Raw genomic sequence first — 15,409 nt, forward strand, 5'->3', positions numbered from 1 at the left:
CTTTACAAGGCTAGCCTTAGAAAAAAAATTACTTGGAATCATAGTTTGCTGATGCTGCTTCACCTTTTTAGGAAACTCGGAAGTTTACTTGGGTCGTGGGCAGCAGCTAATGCGGAAATTTTTTTGTCAAGTTTGACATAAAGAGAATTTTATAACGTGATAATTCCTGCCCGGCACACATTTTGCGTCCTGGAAAATAAATGGTGGTTGCCTGGCGTTCACGAGTTTTTTGAAGTTGCTGTTCCACCTTCAACAGCATTTTTGGTTTTGGGAAGCCCGGTTACAAAATTTGGTGACAATTTCAGCTGTCAATGTCGAGTCTGTGATTTTGACGTGCTCCATTCGCCGAGAGCCGATCAATATAATTGTCCTCAGAGTAGTTGATGATCGGGAGGGCTGTATCAGATCAAGACAAGTCTTCTGAAGAGTTTCAAAAGTAGTAAAATAATCACTTATTGACAGGAAAGGGGTACTTAGTAGCATTCGGACTTCCTCGCAGAATTCTGGATCTGGTTTTTAGTCGTTGGTACTCCCACCAGACAGAATGAATGTGACGCCAGACGCTGTGGTACATATGGAAATTGTAGTATTCTAATTGTATGTTTTCGGATATTCAAGTAAAGGCAATGTGAGAGCTATTTCAAAACCAATGGTTGCTCATTTGGGAGAATCTATATCGAAAAAGATCAAAAGGCGATTATAGGGATCTTCTTTCTGGCCTGGAAGTATGCATACTCAATGGGAATCAGAATTTCCTCGACTGATGCATGGATGGTGTATATCTGATAGAACACGCTACGGGTCGTAGAAAAGGTGCCAATTCAGAGCCATCATCGAGTCCTGGAAGAGTGGTGAAAACCACTACTTGCTTGGAATCATTAGGTCCAGTGTCAAAAAGAAGGAAACGATCGCCGCTTTCAGCAATCTGGCGGTTCAAATCAGTTTAAAAATTGGGTTTGTTTTTCCTGTTTTTTTCTGATAACGGTCCTCTGGTCGGCCAAATAGCTCGAGATTACTGCTGGAGTCTCTCTGTTGATATCTCTTTGGACGAAAAGAATTTTTTGAAGTGGTGGAACGAATTGTAAAACACGAGTAGTCATCTGCAACAACAGCTCGTGTTTTATGAACTGTTCTGAATTTTCGTTTTGAAACATAGGCTGGATCTGGAAAATGACTGTGATCGTTTTTGATAGTGACGTTCTCTTGGAAAGTGCGCACACGGCCATTGCATTTAGATAAAACACATCGCCACGAAATTGAGGTGTCTGTTAATGTTCGATGTTTGAAATATGCCAAGTGCCACGTTGTTTAATTTGCCATAAGTGTTTCCATTGTAAACACGAACTCGAAAGCAATAGCAATGAATTATAATCTCTCGTGTCTACGTCTGGTAAGCAAAATTATCAATCAAGCAATAATTGTCAGGTATTTGTAATGTATTTGAGTCCTGTTTTAGTTTTGTCTCTTATATGCTGCTCAAAGTAAACTCTGGTCTGATTTCTCAGTTGCGTGGTCTTGTCAATTTAATCCTTCCTATTGAGAGCTTATCAAATTAATCCGGTCATTAATTAGTGTGGCAAAAATCCGGAAAATTTTTGGACAATTTTGTCTGAAAACTGATTGTCCCTGCCAATTTTTGCATTTTGGACTGCTTTTCCGGGCTATAAATGTCCTGGACACAAATTTCCAGACTCACTTTAATCCACCCTTCTGAAAATGTTTTCAAGATCATCATTACATCTTCTAAAAATTCATTCTAGAGTACTTGCACAATTGTGCTACGTATCTTTGATCTTGGGACGACACACTTGAGACTATCTGTTTATCTGCTGCTATATGAAAAACAAATCATGTAGGTAAAATATACAAATTGCATTGTTTTTGCAAATAAAAAGCCATTATTGCCAGGATCTCGCAAAAAGGATGGGAGTATTGCAAAAAAGCTACAAGACAGTAGTCCTACGCAGAAATTGCGGCAAGAATCTTGCAAGGTTTATATTCCAAGAGCACTAGGGTATTCATGTTCTTCTGTTGGCAGCTCGTACAAAAAGACAATTGGCAACTAATTTTGAACCATAAAGGCCATTGGGTTCAGCAACTTTGAGAAAATCTGAGAATTGGTTTTTGGCCATGTTTTTGTAGGTTTTAAAACATGCAGGTGTAAGAGCATTTTTCTGAGCTTAATCGCGTTAAACGCATGGCTTTTTCAAGAAAGGCTGCTTTTAGTTGGTCGAAAATTGATGTTTTATAAACAACCGGAGAGCCTTCGGGCGGAGGGGGAGGGGGGGGGGGGGTTAAATTGCTAATGGGGGAGGGGAGACCATCAACCCCACAAAACTGCCATTTCTCGTTGGTATTTTGTTAATACACTTTCAAGCCCGCCTGTAAGGGTGTCAAGTTATTTAAACGTGAATCACACATTTGAAGCAAATGACATCGAAACAAATGACAGAGTAGTAACAAGATAGGGGATCTATTTTACAATCCCCACTAAAGTATCTTCTAAAGAATCTCTACTCCTATAAATTATTACAGTAAATTAGCACAAAGCTTTCTATTGAGAGAAAAAAGAGCTTTATGTGATAGCAAAAAAAGGAATTTTAATTTTGCTGCAATCTCATTGGTCGAAAACTCGACTAACTAAGCAATCTTTCCTCTTTCTTGGAAAGATGATGGTTAAGTAAATGCAGATTGGGTTGTGGTGCTTTACAAGTTGTCAACGAAAGTTCCGAGCACTCAGCTATCATTTCAAAGGTTATAATGAGGACCAGGGTCGGAGCTCGGATTTTCTCGAGAGGGGGGGGGGAGTCGGATTTTCAAAAAATTTTCGAAAATTTTGACGACCTTTTTTGGTCGTCCAAATTGATTTTCCGAGCACTCCTAAAGCACTAAAAAGACGCTGTATTGGCCACAGGCAAACTTTTTGAAAAACAGTTCAATAAAAGCCGTTTTTAGGAACTTTTTGGAAAATTTTGACAGAAAAACGCGTTTTTTTTGCGCGCACCCCCTCAAAGTTAGTATATATTGGCGCCCAAGGCGTCTTTAAAAAATTTTAGGGGTCAGTACAAAAATGGATTTCTTAAAAAGTACCAAAGGGGGACCCTTTGGGTCGGAAAGGGGTCGAATCCCTGAGCAGGGGGCGTCCGCCCTCCCCGTCCCCTCCCCCCTAAATCCGCTCCTGATGAGGACATTGGAAAAAATCAAAAGGAGCTACAACGCTGGTCTTGGGCCTTTTAAATTTAGTTTTTACTTGTTAAAGCAATGTAAAATGTATTGCTGTGATTGTTTTATTTCGCCAAACCTATCATTAAGAGAAAACGGAATTACGGCTTTGAAGAGGAAAGTATGAAAGTTGTCAATTTTTGTAATATTTTTTGTCATCATCGGGGTAACTTTTTGGAAACTGAAAGTGGTACATTTGATATATCACACGACTGCGTTCTTGGCAGAGCCTGATTTCTCGAAAAAAAAAATCCGACAAATGTAAATACAATGGAATGGATCTTAATTCATCATAGCAATGTTTGGCGAGCATTAGGAATCGCTAAGGCACCATTTAAGCAGATGCAAACAAACTTTACCTAATTCTTCAAATCTAGTGCATTTTACTTAGAGCAAAACAAAGCCTATTTTCTTGTATTTTTAGAAGCAATTAGTTTTTGAAATTTAATTTATTTTTTGAAATGGCATGAACTCATATTCACGATTACACTCAACATAATTTCAATCCAATTCGTTTTAATTTTAAAAAAACATTTAAGTTTAATTTAAAAAATCAGTTTTTACGTGTTGAAAGCAAAAAAGCAGTAATATTGGTCTCACTACCATCCAATTGCTTTTTATGTTTTTATTGTGAAAAAAAAGTGCAAAAATGTTTTTTATCCTGATCTCTGGATGTTTTTTCTTCAGTTGGTAAATATACTTTTTTCTGATGACAAACATTTCATCGAGATAAGAAAACTTCTCACCACTGGGAAAAGAAAAGAAAAAGGTATAAATTTATCAGTGGCGTGCGAAAGAAATTTTTGAATGTCAATGTCATATTTTTATCTGCTGCTATATGAAAAACAAATCATGTAGGTAAAATATACAAATTGCATTGTTTTTGCAAATAAAAAGCCATTATTGCCAGGATCTCGCAAAAAGGATGGAAGTATTGCAAAAAAGCTACAAGACAGTAGTCCTACGCAGAAATTGCGGCAAGAATCTTGCAAGGTTTATATTCCAAGAGCACTAGGGTATTCATGTTCTTCTGTTGGCAGCTCGTACAAAAAGACAATTGGCAACTAATTTTGAACCATAAAGGCCATTGGGTTCAGCAACTTTGAGAAAATCTGAGAATTGGTTTTTGGCCATGTTTTTGTAGGTTTTAAAACATGCAGGTGTAAGAGCATTTTTCTGAGCTTAATCGCGTTAAACGCATGGCTTTTTCAAGAAAGGCTGCTTTTAGTTGGTCGAAAATTGATGTTTTATAAACAACCGGAGAGCCTTCGGGCGGAGGGGGAGGGGGGGGGGGTTAAATTGCTAATGGGGGAGGGGAGACCATCAACCCCACAAAACTGCCATTTCTCGTTGGTATTTTGTTAATACACTTTCAAGCCCGCCTCTAAGGGTGTCAAGTTATTTAAACGTGAATCACACATTTGAAGCAAATGACATCGAAACAAATGACAGAGTAGTAACAAGATAGGGGATCTATTTTACAATCCCCACTAAAGTATCTTCTAAAGAATCTCTACTCCTATAAATTATTACAGTAAATTAGCACAAAGCTTTCTATTGAGAGAAAAAAGAGCTTTATGTGATAGCAAAAAAAGGAATTTTAATTTTGCTGCAATCTCATTGGTCGAAAACTCGACTAACTAAGCAATCTTTCCTCTTTCTTGGAAAGATGATGGTTAAGTAAATGCAGATTGGGTTGTGGTGCTTTACAAGTTGTCAACGAAAGTTCCGAGCACTCAGCTATCATTTCAAAGGTTATAATGAGGACCAGGGTCGGAGCTCGGATTTTCTCGAGAGGGGGGGGGGGGGAGTCGGATTTTCAAAAAATTTTCGAAAATTTTGACGACCTTTTTTGGTCGTCCAAATTGATTTTCCGAGCACTCCTAAAGCACTAAAAAGACGCTGTATTGGCCACAGGCAAACTTTTTGAAAAACAGTTCAATAAAAGCCGTTTTTAGGAACTTTTTGGAAAATTTTGACAGAAAAACGCGTTTTTTTGCGCGCACCCCCTCAAAGTTAGTATATATTGGCGCCCAAGGCGTCTTTAAAAAATTTTAGGGGTCAGTACAAAAATGGATTTCTTAAAAAGTACCAAAGGGGGACCCTTTGGGTCGGAAAGGGGTCGAATCCCTGAGCAGGGGGCGTCCGCCCTCCCCGTCCCCTCCCCCCTAAATCCGCTCCTGATGAGGACATTGGAAAAAATCAAAAGGAGCTACAACGCTGGTCTTGGGCCTTTTAAATTTAGTTTTTACTTGTTAAAGCAATGTAAAATGTATTGCTGTGATTGTTTTATTTCGCCAAACCTATCATTAAGAGAAAACGGAATTACGGCTTTGAAGAGGAAAGTATGAAAGTTGTCAATTTTTGTAATATTTTTTGTCATCATCGGGGTAACTTTTTGGAAACTGAAAGTGGTACATTTGATATATCACACGACTGCGTTCTTGGCAGAGCCTGATTTCTCGAAAAAAAAATCCGACAAATGTAAATACAATTGAATGGATCTTAATTCATCATAGCAATGTTTGGCGAGCATTAGGAATCGCTAAGGCACCATTTAAGCAGATGCAAACAAACTTTACCTAATTCTTCAAATATAGTGCATTTTACTTAGAGCAAAACAAAGCCTATTTTCTTGTATTTTTAGAAGCAATTAGTTTTTGAAATTTAATTTATTTTTTGAAATGGCATGAACTCATATTCACGATTACACTCAACATAATTTCAATCCAATTCAGTTTAATTTAAAAAAAAACATTTAAGTCTAATTTAAAAAATCAGTTTTTACGTGTTGAAAGCAAAAAAGCAGTAATATTGGTCTCTCTACCATCCAATTGCTTTTTATGTTTTTATTGTGAAAAAAAAGTGGAAAAATGTTTTTTATACTGATCTCTGGATGTTTTTTCTTCAGTTGGTAAATATACTTTTTTCTGATGACAAACATTTCATCGAGATAAGAAAACTTCTCACCACTGGGAAAAGAAAAGAAAAAGGTATAAATTTATCAGTGGCGTGCGAAAGAAATTTTTGAATGTCAAATCTTTCTAATTTTTTTTGTTCTGATGAAACCTGTTGTGATTTATTTTTAGTATCTTATAATGACCTTCGGTATTTTAATTAATACCAGTGTAGTTACGACCATCGGTCGATATGAACGGAAGTTCAGTTGTCCTTTTTAACGTTCTTAATTCAACTACTTCCTTTTAACGTTTTAACCTTTAAGCTTATGTACATACTTTGTACATATAGAACGATAGAATTAGAATAGTTTTTTATGGCGCAGTCAAATGATTCGAACGTGCGTGGAATTCCCCCCTTTTGGCCTAATCACACTCTAGAGCCACCGCATGCTTGCACCCAATGGAGCGACCAATTCCAATTGGCGATCATTGCGAAAGAAAATCTGGAGTTAGAGAGCCTACATGGACCAGAGATACCGGAGACGCAAATTCCAATTTTGGAACAAGCAACAGGCAGCGAGTCGGACGCGGAAAAAGCTAACAGAGAGAGCAGGAACAAAAGCACAATGAAACAGTATGAATCCGCAGAAGAGAAACGGATCAACGAAGAGAAGAGGAAATTTAATGGAATGAGACGAACGGAGGCGGACAAGAAACTGCCATCAATTTTATTTCTAGCCCTAGTGAGCGAAGGAAAAAGAGTTTTTACACAAAAGAAGCCGAGAGTCAAGATTCTAGCAATATCGTTCTCTGAGTTCTGGACTCTACTAGACGCAGCATTTAACAAACCGCCCAATACTACGTTCGAAAGATATAAACTACTAAATCGAAAGCAAAAAGATCGTGAGTCGTACGAACAATTCTGGGAAGCACTGACGGACCTAGCCAGCACGTGCAACATCAAGGAATCTGACGAGGCGGAATGGATAAGGGATATCTTCATTTGCAAGATGAAGAACACAGACACCCAGAGGAAGCTACTTTCAGCTACCATAAGCCCGTCGGAAGCACTTAACCAAGCCCTAATCGACGAAAAGGGATAATTTAACCACCAGAAACTGACAAATATGTCACGGTCATCGACCAACGGGACAACTTTTAAATCTTTTAGTAACCACAATCATATCAAAAAGGAACCAAGTTTAAACATCGAAAGGAGTAACTCGTGCATGAAATGCGGAAATACATTTACAAAAGGGCACTTAAACGTTTGCCCAGCGAAGGACATAACCCGTAAAAACTGTAATTATAAGGGACACTTCGCCAAATTATGTAAATCACGCAATAAGAGACCAACTGTAAATACTGTATCAGATAATTACGTAAATACTGAGAATTGTACATACACACCTCCGGAAAACTCGTGGATGGAAGAAAAAGAATCGTGCGACGTTATAAATGCGTGGAATGAGTACGGACAGAGCGACGATGACGATTTCTCGGTGTTGAGCGTCAGAACTATTTACGACAATAATGGTCTCGAAACAAAGAAACTCCTGAACCTAGGCATCGGCTGGGACATGATTGTAAACATGAACATACCTGTAGATTCAGCAAGCCCTGTAAGTTTTTTAAAACAGAATAAACTACACGAAATTAAAGTAAAATACCCGAACCTCAAGATACACCCAGTGGAGAAAAGAATAAAAGACCTATACTGCGGATTCACCAATGATACGATCAATATTTTGGGAAAAATAATTATCAGAACACAGTCCAATGGGTGGATCAACGAAGAAACCCCATTCTTCATAACCGGCGGACACGAGCGAAACATATTGGGGAACGACAATTTACCCAAACTGGGCATAGAAATAACGCAGAGGAAATGCCCCCAACCAATCTGCATGGTCAATCAACCCACACTCGAGAGTGAGTACAAAAACTTACATTTTTATCAGACAAAATTTTTAACGAGTTCAAAAACTTATTCACTAGAGTGGGGAAAATACATAACGATCGGAAAGTAACCCATTTTCACACACCTTTTAAACCAATACAGTCCAAAGGGAGAAGAGTTCCACTCCACTTACTCGCGGGAGTGAACGAAGAGTTAAAAAGAATGGAAAAAGAAGGTCACATAAAAAAATTAGAGAAATGCGACGAAGATTGTTTCATCAGCCCAATTGTAATCACTCGGAAAAAGGATACTTCAATAAAACTGGCACTTGACTCTAAGCTTTTAAATGATCAAATTTTTAAAATTAAGTATCAAATGCCAAATATCCATGAACTGATTGATAACGTGGCGCTCCAAATTTCAGAAAAATCCAACGGGCGAGTGTGGTTCAGTAATTTAGACCTGAAAAACGCCTATAGTCAACTTAAACAATGCAATCAAACAAGTAAACAGTGCAATTTTAGCAGAGTAGGCGGCAAAACGACCGGAACGGATCGATTTCTAACGGGATTTTACGGATTAGGAGACATGCCAATGACCAATGAATTCCAACGGGTCATGGACTCACCGTTGAAAAATATCCCGTTTACAAATTGTTATATAGACGACATCCTGGTAGCCTCGCGTGGATCCCAAATCAAAAGTGTACAAAATTTTATCAATATTAGATAAGAAAAACATGGCAGTTAAATGGGGGAAATGCGCATTTTTTAAATCTGACATCGAATGGCATGGCTTCAAGATCTCAGGCGATGGATTACGACCGTTGGTCGGTAAAGCCGACGCAAAAAAAAATTTGCCAACCCCGAAGAATATTTCTGAACTTCGTTCATTTTTCGGCTCGATAAACCAATATGTAAAACTCGTCCCTAACTTATCGACATTGAGCTCCCCTCTCCGACCTCTTCTAAACAAAAGATCGTTATACAAATGGGATACTAGCCATTCAATAGCGTTTGAGAAGTTAAAAACGAATATTGTAAATATTGCAGAAAACAGCCATTTCGATATAAAAGAGATGACAAGACTGAAAACAGACACTTCACATAGCGGACTAGGGGCAACCCTAGAACAATTACAGGATGACCAGTGGAAAACAATCGCGTTTGCATCCAGATTTTTAAACAACCATGAAATGAAATATTCTACCAACGAATTAGAGTTGCTGGGAGTCGTATAGGCTACAAAACATTTCAAAACTACCTGTACGGAACAGAATTCCAAATAGTAACTGATCACAAAGCATTACTATCAGCACTTTCGGCAAATCATGGAAACAAAACGATGCATAGCCGATTGACCCGTTGAGTAAACAGACTCTTACCATTCAATTTTAAAGTTTCCACATTTACCAGGAAAGGACATGTGCTTTACTGACCTTTTATCTAGACTTCCTTCGGGCAAAGCCCTTCCAATTTCGCATTATGACGACGAATTTGTAGTCGCTTCAATCAACAAAATTCAGAACATTTTATCGACTAATCAAGATTCTAAAATACTTAATGTAAATTCTGTAGATAGACCAGCGGTCGCTGTAAATACTAATTCAAGAGTTAATACAATCCCATCGGGAAACAAAAATTCAAGCGACGTGATTGGTCAGAATCGGTTGAATAGCTCTTTAGCTTTACTCAATCTCAAGATTATTGCTGCTATCATATCTTGTATCGCTCAGTCGATAAAAATTTGCCACAATAACCACTCTAGGACAAAAAATTGCACTACAATTTGCCAACCAGTCGATAATTCTAAATTTAATTTTAGAAGTATTACCTTTTCGGACAACGTCCTTTTACATTTCTTAGTACTAAACAGACACTCCATACCATCTAGCAAAAAAAAACCAGAACTCCCAATGGACAAAGTGAACGAACCCCTTTTGATCATTCCCGAAGAACATAATATCTTCCTCAAATTCAGAGGAGACAGACTTCCACCCGATCACGCAGACCTCTTAAGAAGATATAAGGCCGACCTGAATTTACCGAATTCCCCAATTCGCCCGGAAAACCACTGTTCGAAGAAATTTCTTCAGATCGTGACTAGAGAAGGCAAGGTGCTGTGAGGTTTGATAGAGACGATAAAGAGGAACCGACCTACGGGCATACACGGGACTTACATGAAGAACTACACCAAAGACCTACACGTGAAGGATGAGCTACTCTTTTTAGACAATAAACTAGTCGTCCCAGCTACCATCAGGGGAACTTTTAATTCGATGCTACATGAGACTCACTCAGGACAGTTTAGGATGAAATCCCTCGCCGAAAATTTGTGGTGGCCGCATATTTACCGGGAATTTTATCATCACGGGAGAACATGTAGCCAATGTCTAAAAGCGGGTAAGAACATTAAAGTGTTACTATGCACCCATAATATTTCGAAACTCCCGAAGTTGACATTCGCGAACGAAGAAATTAATTTGGAATTTGCGGGACCGTTGGACGCGGGCTGTGTTAACAACAAATACATTCTTCTTTGCATTGACCGTTACACTAAGTTTCCTTCGGCCAAGATCGTCAATGACACCTCTACAAGAAACGTAATTTCATTTCTAAACGATTACTGTCACCTCCACGGATTTCCCAAGAAAAATTAGATTCGACCATGGGTCATGCTTCTTATCACATGATTTCTGCGATAAATTTAATATAGAAATTATTTACTGCTTTGTCGGAGACCACAGATCCAATGGGCTAGTGGAAAGACTAGTGTACACAATTAAATCGAAAATACTGGCAATGTCATTCGAAGTACCCAAGCCATCTCTAAACGATTCGATCGAGAAAATCATCTGGAATCTGAGAATATCAAAACAAACTGCGATCGGCTGTACTCCGTTTGAAAAGCATTTTAATAGAGTACCGAACACTAGGTGGAAAAATCTTATGTCCAATATTGATCCTTTAGATAAAGGTAAGGCTATAATGTCCAAAGAGCGGGTCACTAACTGGGAACTACACGACGGAGCAGAAGATGGCTATTTGGACGAGGAAAAGGACAGCACGTCGGACCCAGAAGAAAACATGCCACTAGCTAGGACTTTCAGCCTACACACAACCCCGGACGTCACTATCCGAACTTCAGATCCACTGGCAAAAAGAAAAGCAGTAACTGGAGGTAACTTATATAGAAAGGTGACTAACAGGAAAAATAGGGACCCTTATTTTAATCTGGTTAAGAAGGATATCATCGATTCTTCAGAGCACACAGTTACTCTCGACAATGGTCACGTTTTAGGTAAATCGGATCTGGCTATAAAAGGAAAATTACTCCCAGGGCCCAAAAAGATAATAGTGAATCAGACACCCACTGGGCATAATCTTCATACTCATTCGAGTTTAGCTGGGAAAAGGAAACTCTCTCCACCGAAGAAAGCTGGATCGACACCAGCTGGTCACTCGAGTCAAGCCACCCCGAGAATGGAGAACACCAGAGCAGGGACTAGCGCACCGACCGCGAGCACGGCCACTCAAGACTCTCCAAGATTTTCTTCAGGTTCATCTTCCTTAAATCTAGATTCGTGGGACGCGATAATCGAGGATTACTTTGACGATGTGACCAATAATAACGTACCTCAAAATCTCCATACCGAGTCTAATCAGGGCTTAAGTATTACAGGTCCTGTCGAATACCTACTACTGAGCTCAGAAAGGACAGTGAACAACGACCCACGGGAGATTGTTGTTATCCACGACATGAATACTACTGAAGGATCACAGGACAATCCAATTATGGTAGACAGTATTCCGGAACAGACGATCAGCGTGACTCCAAAGACCCGAAACTCTAGACCACGCAGAAATGTGGGCCCCTCACAGTTTTACGGAAATAGGAGATTTATAGACGCGGTACAAGAAAAAGACGACCTAGGGGCGTCAACTACCTTATTCTCTCCGGCACCGGACTCCCACAGTTCTACTTTCTCGGTCAACTCTCCTTCTGACCTTTTGACTCCATTAGTGGAGGCGCCTTCCACACATATTCTCGTCGCAGAAACTACGTTGTCCTGGTCTTCAAGGAACTCCCTCCCGACGGTCAGACTTGCAACATCTACCACGAAGACTCACTTTCACGAGAATTCTTCGGACTCAAACTTAACTCAGCCGACCTCAAAGGACCCCACGCTAGAGGTGGACAACTATAGCGAAATCTCATCGACTATAGATTCGGAAGTGAGGGCTAAATTGGATGAGTTTGAGGACCAATTCTTGTGATCGACATATCAATTCAAACTTAACAAAACAATTCTGTAATCCATATTTTACCGCCAGACTTTTTAATTTTTACCTGTAGATACAATTGTACATGTTAATGTACATGTTGTGGATTAGTTTTATTTAGTTAGTTACCGTATTCTGTAAATTTTGTAATTCTGTATAGCCACCCTGTACATTGTTACATTCTCTTTCAATTGTGGATTTTATTTTGCTTCTGTATATTTACCCTCTGGGCGCAGTTTGTAAAATTCTTTCATTTTCGGAGGGGGAAAAAGGGTGTATATAGAGTTATATAGTTAGTTTGCAGTTTCAGTTTTTTTCCCGGTGGGAAATGTTGTGATTTGTTTTTAGTATCTTATAATGACCTTCGGTATTTTAATTAATACCAGTTTAGTTACGACCATCGGTCGATATGAATGGAAGTTCAGTTGTCCTTTTTAACGTTCTTAATTCAACTACTTCCTTTTAACGTTTTAACCGTTAAGCTTGTGTACATATTTTGTACATATAGAACCATAGAATTAGAATAGTTTATTAAAACCCGATAACGAGCTTATTGGAGAAAAAACGCCAAAGTGAAAAACTTTTGGAAAAATTTAAAATTAAGAAAAAAACAGAACATAATGGATCTTGATAATGATACGCATGATACTGAAAAATGTATTTGTTTTTGGTTCTCATCATGGGTGTTTTGTTTCCCAATATCATATTGAGAAAAAAACATGTCGCAAACTAGAATACGTTATGTTCTAAGGAATTATCAACCAATCACACTTCAGTTTCTCACTGGGATGCTCGAGGGCATGTATAAGATAGAATAACCCCCTTGTTTTTCGTTTCAGTCAAGAGGGGTGTGGATCCCAATCTGTCGGATGAAAGTGGGTGCACTCCCCTCATCATGTGTTGTCGGGTCGGCAACGACATCGGCACTGAGATCCTCGTCAAGTGCTACAGACGCCTCGGACTGGACGTGGACCACGAGGATGGCAACGGAATGACCGCACTTATGACCGCACTTAAACAGGGGTATGTGTGAATACAAGCGATGAAGGGAGAGGGGAGGGGGAGGAAGGCGGTGAGGGCGGGTGGGTTAACGAGGATTTGATTAGTGGAAAGTTTATTGCAGTTGCTGAAATCAAAAAAAATCAACGAAATCAAAAAACAGTAGACCTAGTCAGCAATTACATGTTGAAATAGATGGATATCTCGCGTTTGAACTTCAACGTCCCATCCCGGGTTGACAAAAAAATGCTTATCATACAATTTCAATATATGAAAAAAATGCTTGTCATACTCTTTCATAAAATTTCATAGAGTAAAAGTGTATGTATGAAAATAGCAAAATAAGCATTTTTTTCATATATGAAATTGTATGATAAGCATTTTTTCCATAATTGAAATTTCGAAAAAAAAATTTTCGAATTTTTGTGTTTCAACCGAAACACTAGCCAAGGATTATTTGTCATGAGAAAACCCAGAGTGTAACTGGCAGTTACCACAGAGATGAACGGCATTAGTGGTTTTAGCCATAAAAGTTAATTATAAAAATTTCACATGAAAATTTATACCAAAAAAGTAAGTTTTTGAAAATGGCTTGATAATTTCTAGCTTGAAAATTATGATGGGTGAGAAAAAAGGCCTGTTTTTTACAAATTTATTTTTATCTTAGCAAATGAAACAAAAGATAAAAATTTTGTTTTCAAAAAAAAACATTTTCATGTAATTTTTGGGTTTTTTGGGTGAGAAACTCATCCTGGACTACGTTATAAACACAAAAATGTCAAATTTTGCATGCAATTTTTTTTTCGTAAATTTATATTTTAGCACAAATAAAAATTTGCACCCAAAAAAGGGATTAAAAATTTTTTACCTCAAATTTTTATTTTTGTTTATGAAAAAAACGCATATCATACAATTTTTATTTATAAAACCTTTATGATAAGCATTTTTCTGACCGAAATAAAATTTATGTTTCTGATTGTCAATTTGCCCTCTATCATAGATATACTTATCTAAATCTATTTATACTTACCCAGACACGTTTTTTGGTGATTTTTGAAATTTTTATTTTTTCTACGACGAAATGACTATTTTATCATACAATTTTTTCCATAGACTTCATATATGAAACTGTATGATAAGCATTTTTTGTCTATGGACGTCAACCCGGGATATCTGGTGATGAAATTGTGCGTCCCAAACAACTTTTTCTTGAAAAAAAAAGTTTTTCTAATTATCTCTTTGCCCAAGGCTGAAAGTTTTGCTCAAGTTATTATGATATCAATTTTTTGATTTTCAATAAAAAATGAAGACACTTATTCAGTTCCTGTGGTTTTTGTTTTTGTTTTTTTTGTTTTGGAAAAAAAATGCCAAAAAAATCTTAGCATGCACATTAAATTTTGGCGGCTTGACGTTTGATGTTTTCTTTAATTGAAGCTAAGAATATGATGAAAGGATGGCAATTTACACTCTCAAATAATAATGTGCATATGGAAATGGATTGTAATTTTTCAGGACAAAAAAATAAATATCGACCGACTTTTCTCAATAATTTCAAAAAAAAAAGATTCTTCAATTACAAAATACAAGATTCTTCAATTACTAAATACAGGTGAAGTTTTTGTTTAAACTCGAAACTAAAATGCGGCATTGGTGACTATCGAGAGCCTGCTCCGCTTTCCTTCAATGTCTTTACATTCGGTACGAGAGAAATAGCACGCGTAAATTAGTGTTAGTTGCTAATCTATATAATCATTAAATACATTTTGAAAAACACTTCTTGCCGTTTTCTTTATATTACGCGAGTTTTCTGTTTTGCCAGTTGGCGTTTTAAGCAACTGTCTGTCGACTATGCACTAAGAATCTGAAAATTGAAAAAATAATTTAGTGTAAGTCGCAGATCAAGAAAACAATTTAAATTGAGCCCCCACACCCGCTAAAACTCAGTGAATAGCTTGCTGAGACTTAAACGAAAAAATTTTAACTTCCAAAAGCTTTTTGGAACAAAAATGTGCAATCACTAAAGAAGAAAAATTAAGAAAATAACTTTTAAAACTAAAGTGAATTTTTTTTTCATCTGAGCGGTTTTTAATTTTTCTTTCTACTCA

General features: G+C 37.7%; 2 protein-coding genes across 6 annotated transcripts in view; one reads left to right on the forward strand and one right to left on the reverse strand.

Moving 5' to 3' along the window:
* LOC134851749 (14-3-3 protein homolog 1-like) overlaps positions 1–15,409 on the reverse strand; it is a 524,146-nt gene that overhangs the window by 375,962 nt on the left and 132,775 nt on the right. The gene's annotated exons all lie outside the window — the stretch shown is intronic.
* Positions 1–15,409, forward strand: part of LOC134851394 (ankyrin repeat domain-containing protein 63-like) — a 64,525-nt gene that overhangs the window by 46,147 nt on the left and 2,969 nt on the right. For both annotated transcript variants that reach the window (XM_063867456.1, XM_063867455.1), the window contains exon 4: positions 13,145–13,328. In XM_063867456.1, the coding sequence (XP_063723526.1) occupies positions 13,145–13,328 (184 nt within the window). The remainder of the gene's footprint in view (positions 1–13,144; positions 13,329–15,409) is intronic.

The sequence above is a fragment of the Symsagittifera roscoffensis genome, chromosome 7, assembly GCF_963678635.1.
Source record: "Symsagittifera roscoffensis chromosome 7, txSymRosc1.1, whole genome shotgun sequence".
Lineage (NCBI taxonomy): Eukaryota > Metazoa > Xenacoelomorpha > Acoela > Convolutidae > Symsagittifera > Symsagittifera roscoffensis.